Raw genomic sequence first — 5,972 nt, 5'->3', positions numbered from 1 at the left:
CGTAGTGCGCCTAATCTACAAATTATACTCTGTTAAATTTAGTTCTTACTTACATGTTTTTGTGCTATTTCATTTAATGTAAGAAAACGCATAACGCGTTTTCATGCACCAGAGCAAATATAAATTTACAATTATGGTTTAAAATTCATCTCTAGGTATATCTCTTTCAATAAGAACGGTCAAAAGTCTAAAGTGTCAAGCTTGATGTGCTCTTGATCGACTTTATTATTATTGGTACTTATAATTAAAGATCGTGTCCTCAATGCCAAGCTGCGTTCCGATACGCAAATTGCAAACAAAAGGTTTATAATAGCGTAGCTTTAATGAGATTGGGCATCAGGCGGATGAACTCGCGGAATTTGTACAATATCGCCTCGTGGCAGACTTCGAAAAAGATAACGTGATGATTTGAAAAAACCTACATTCTGAATTGACAGTTGGATTAAAAGTAAGTAAAAGGAATTTTTTTCACTGATTTTTATAATCGACTATAATGAGAAACTCGGCTTTAACAAATTGTATCAATAAATAATAAATTTGATCGCCATGTGCCAAAATAACGTAAGTATATTTGGCGAAATATTATTTGCACCGATTCGTCTTATCGCTTCATCTTTAAAATACAATAGGACAAAAGTGTGAGCTGTTTCGGTAACGCACGTGTACACATCTGCATAGTGCAAACAACTAGTTTAAACACTTTTACGCATTGGCAATTTTTATCCAGTGGCGCAGTCAAGGCCATCAGCGGTCAACTGCAAAGTGTCCTTAAAAAACGCATTGGCACTTTATTTTAAACTTAATAATCTTAGTAAGAAAAGAGTCGGCAATCGGTATTTTACGAAGTACCTACAGTTTAAAAAAAATTTCTACACCCACCACCACAAAAAATAATTGAAAACACGTATTTTTTAAATTAACTTAACTCAAAAGTCACAAGGGGAAATATATATATACATACATATAATTTTTCCCGTTTTATGATGATATATATATATATATATGTCATCGGTGAAAATAATGTTTCCTCAAATATAGGTCCTAACCTTAGAATAATAACGCATAGAAACCCAACCCGCACACTCTAAGTGAGGCAAATTGAAGCGCGCCCAAAGGGCCTACACGAGCGGGCGGGCCTTCAGTGCTCAAGGTCAACTTGCACCGCGAACAGTTCCAGAATTTTAGCTAAAAATGACGAAATGTGCGGTAAATGAGTGTAAAAATACGTCAGACAAACATAAAATAGATACTAACATCACATTCCACAAGGAAGTAACGCGTTTCGACTTGTATTTTTATATAAATATTCACTAAAACCGAAAATTAACCTACTACTAAAACTAGCCTACATGAATTTGATTTTTGCCTCACTTGTGACAGTTCATTTGATATGAAACTATCATTCTATGCGTTATTATTCTAAGGGTCCTAACAATATTCAACAAAAATAAAAATATTTATATTCTATTTAGTTGTGAATGTTTGAAATTCTTGTATACATTATGTAACTATAGTGTTAATAAGATTTTTTTTTAATGTAAGACAAAAACTAAACTAAGTCAAACAACTAAATGTTTTCAGTAAACGTGTTACCAAAGCAGCCAAAATTTACATGTTTATTTAATAATAATATAAGTCAGAATGGAATTGTCATAGAACAAAAATGACACCGACAAATCTAAATATTATGTAAATATGGTAATAACAATACTATAGTTTTGCGAAGTTCATACAGATTAACAGGGAGTATACATATAAGGGTTCTTGTAAGACTGGTGTATATATTTTCATTGTAACTGAATTAAGGACTATAGGATAACTAAGTAACTAACTATAGGATAGCTAACTATTTTCACAGTCAGCAGTTTCAATTTCTAGTATTTAGTTAAACAATACCTATAAAAATATTTGTAAGTATAATAATTAAAACTTATTAGACGAGTTACATATTATTAGAACACTACATAATTATTACTATGAACAGCAGTACAAAATAAACAAAAAAAATATCGCTGTATTTTTGTAGTGCGCCAAGGTTTGTGACTTAAAAAAAATACCATTACCGTTTTATCTTTTTTTTTATCATCTTTGAAAATTTTAGATATTTGGTGTAAATAAACGTTTCATAAATCAACCAATTTTTTTAATTTACAATGAAATAGACTGCATGGTAAACCAACGCGTGTATCAGATACAGGCCCGAAATATAAAGCGTAGAACGGAACGCATTTACAATTTGACATCTCGTTGCGTCATGTATTTATTTTTATGATTTAGCATTTAACATCTTTATTTCTAATTATTTTTTGATTAATCGCAAAATATTTTGTTTTGAGTAGTAGCTAAAGTGTGTAAATAAAATTTTGATAGATATTTGTTTCGATCCATGCATATCTTAGAGGTTGTTTTTGGTGGCAAAAACATAGCGTTATTTGTGGATTTCGCATTGAATATTAAGCAATTATTAATGTGGGACAGTGTTAGCGTACGATAAACGTTTATTAAAGTTTCAGGAGACGAGATCGTGCAGTGCGTACCGACAAAAAAGGGCCACTTAATATTGTTTAAAGGCTATACATATGTTTTTAAAGCTAGGCTTCAATGTGGAGCGGAGCAGTGGTGTTGCTCTTATAAGCAGAAAACAGGATGTATATCGACTATAAATATGCAATCGGATGGTGTACAAGTGTTGAGAGATTTCCATAATCATGCAAAACCTATGTTTACTGAGTAAGTGGTGTCAATGGTTACATTTTCAAAAATTTCAAGGTATGTATCTCCACCAATTAGTCTTTATTCTCAATCGTATTATAGAGTGTATGAACCAGAATAACTAATCAATATGAATGAGTTATGATAATATTATTAGTGCGTTTTGTAAATAATGTAAAATATTAATAAATTTCTGAAATCAGGGTGTGTTGTTTTCATACCAAAATATTCCAGTCTATACTAGAATTTCTATGTGGTTGTGTACATATAATCATTTCAATAAAAAAATGACATTACAAAACTGTGTTTTATTGTTGCTAAAAATATTTTAAATAAATATTTTTTTCATTTAACATTGTCTTTCATTTTCTTATCAAATACCTATTTTAAATAGCTTTAAATGGGATAAAATGTAATGTACCATTAGGAAGTAGCTAGGTACATGTTTTATATTTGTCATTAACAAATTAAATATATTGCAGAGGACCAGTTACCTGATTGGATATCCATCTACTTTGCCAAAACAATGGAGAATGAACAACGGTGCAACATCTGTGAGTTTACTATAGCTACGACAGACAAGTCCATGGAACTGCTTGATCACATTAAAGAGCAACACAAAGAAGTATATGAACTGCATAGACTAAATCCTGAAGCAAATGTAGGGTTCCGCATAGAATTCTTACACCTCAATGTTCTTAAAGACGATGGTGATCCAAAAACTCAACCTGTAATTCTAGAAGAAGTCTGTGAAGCCACTACTGAAGAAATAGTTGAGCCAGTTGAAGAAAAAGAGCAGGAAACAGAACTTGAACAGCAGATTGTTCTAGTACCTAAACCTAAGAAGATAAAACAGATGAGTGAGAGAAGTGGTATGTATTTTGCTTTCACATTAGTGTTACAAGTGCAACCGAAGCCTGGAAAGAAGCTAGGTTGTCTCACTAAAATATAGTTAATAAAATAGAAACTTAAAATTCTTTGAAGGCATTTCAAAATGTCAAAACCTTGAATGCAATAATAATATTTTTTCAAGAAGGAATTTAGTTTACCATGAACACTAACAGTAACTTATTATAATTTTTCTATTACAGACAACCGTAAAAGAAGCTGGGTATGGAAGTATTTCAACAGACTCAGCAGTATATTTTTCCGTTGCAATTTATGTAACGTTGTTCTATCTATTAAGGGATGTAACACTAACAACATGAATAGACATATTAGAACTCGTCACCCTGGTATATTCAAATCTGAAACAATTAGGAAGAGACGGGATTCCTATGTAGATGCAGACTCATTGGAATTTGCAGAAGTTGACACTCCAATGGCTATTAAAACAGAAGAGATTTCTGCAAGTGACAAGGATTTTGATGACTCTTTTGGTAAGTGTATTGTTTTCTAATGTTGCAAATTTAAATGGTAGCCTTATGCAAAGACTGCATTGATCATATTATTATGTAGCTTGTAGACAAGGAATGCACATAACTCAAAATGGGGCTATGCATATACAAGTCTTTTATGGTCAGCACTTGAATGTGGGGTCGTAATATTTTCTCTGTCCTTTTAATGAATTCTCTTGTAGTCACTGTTAATGCTTTGAATACATAATGCTAGACTTTGGATAACAATCTGTGAAGTCAGTTTATGTTCTTTTGTGAGGCTTGGTGCACAAAAATATTTTTGATATTCTTTACATGTATACCTAATACAGATACTTTTATACAACATGAGTAAATACTAAGTATTTGAACCTCAATTCATAATAGCTCAATTATTTATTTTTCTTTTAGAATAAAAGCATTAAAATATTCCATTTCAATATTTCAGTGTCGCCGTCTTCACGCAATCGCCGCAGCTGGATCTGGCTGTACTTCAACCGCATTTCGGCGACATGCGCTCAGTGCAAATTATGCAATAGGAACATTTGTCATGGCGGCAATGCCACGGGCAACATGAACAGGCATCTTAAGATGATACACCAAAAAACCGGAGGTAAATCGCTATTATTAACGCTAATTTTTTTTCCTGTCGGTGGTCTAAGTCAGAAGTACCCAGACTTCTTTTCTCATACACCACTTTCAAAATTTAGCTGTTTCCGGTGGACCCCCTGCAGCTACATTTCTACCATATTCCATATTCAAATTATTTTTTGTCACGCCAACGTAGACCTCCATCGAGTTTCCCATGGACCCCTGGATCACTTTGGGAACTAAGGGTCTAAATAAATGGTTTGAATGTTATGCTTCAATTATTGAAAAGGCGTTAATTTTGATACTGTTAGCGCCATCTGTGATCGAGTAGCGGAACTAAATTTTGCAAACTAGTGCCATCTAGTAGAACTGATTTGTACTAATGTGTAATTAAACTTTTTGACATGCCGTTGCTTACTAAGGATCTATATTTTCTTATACTATTCAATTCTATTAAAGCCAATTTTTCCTTGTCTATTCATATACATGTGAAGTAACTTTTTTTTATAAATACCTATTACGTTTTTTATTTTCTTTCTTAATTCTACCTACCTTTCGCAGATGATCACACCTGGGTCTGGAAAGTCTTCGAGAGCAGCGATGATTTCTACTGCTGCAAGATCTGCCAGTACCAATGCATGAAGTTCAGTGACCTTGACAAAAGTATTTCATGCATACTACAACACTTGAAGATGGAACATGGAGTTGTGTCTGGAGACCAGATAATAACGGGCAGTGAGGAAATGGATGACGAAGTACCGAATGAGTAACTAGCTCTGTCACAGTGTTACCCATTGGTTGCCAAGTTTAATTTGGACCTTGCAATGCTAGTAGCGTTTTAAGGTCCAAAACGGCAACCTCACATTGGTGATAACAAAGGTAATATAAAATGATTTTCAATTGACGACTTTATTTACACCAAATAAAGTCTCAACGAGTATGTATAAGTTTTCTCATGGACACTGATTGTTTTTAATTTTCATTTATTTACCACGATTTGCATTAATTAAGTTTATATTTACTTTAGTAATAATAAAATTACCTTATAATAATAGTATTTTTTAAGATTGTAAAAATTTTAGGCTAATGTCGTTACTTTTTAATTTTTTATGTAAAATATTTATTTACTACTATTTGCGTCTAAACTACTTTTTTTTTAAATTTAATACGACCACATTTGTTTATGCACATACATAACGTTCTGATTTATACACATAGCCCTAAAGATGTAGTGGATGTGTATTTTTTGTCACACACACAAATTACATAATCATGTTTTGGTCGTCAACTTTT

General features: G+C 32.4%; 1 protein-coding gene across 1 annotated transcript; it reads left to right on the top strand.

The window, feature by feature from the left end:
* The first annotated feature begins 3,198 nt into the window (after positions 1 to 3,198).
* Positions 3,199 to 5,720, top strand: LOC113238023. Its single transcript, XM_026474747.1, has 4 exons — positions 3,199 to 3,584; positions 3,804 to 4,091; positions 4,537 to 4,701; positions 5,241 to 5,720. The coding sequence occupies exons 1-4, from the start codon at positions 3,239 to 3,241 to the stop codon at positions 5,447 to 5,449; spliced, it is 1,008 nt and encodes a 335-aa protein (XP_026330532.1). The 5' UTR covers positions 3,199 to 3,238; the 3' UTR covers positions 5,450 to 5,720.
* The last annotated feature ends 252 nt before the right edge of the window (positions 5,721 to 5,972 follow it).

Source organism: Hyposmocoma kahamanoa, unplaced genomic scaffold (genome assembly GCF_003589595.1).
Source record: "Hyposmocoma kahamanoa isolate Upper Pololo Valley unplaced genomic scaffold, ASM358959v1 94, whole genome shotgun sequence".
In the NCBI taxonomy this organism is placed as follows: Eukaryota; Metazoa; Arthropoda; class Insecta; order Lepidoptera; family Cosmopterigidae; genus Hyposmocoma; species Hyposmocoma kahamanoa.
This window is presented reverse-complemented; position numbering and strand designations above follow the sequence as displayed.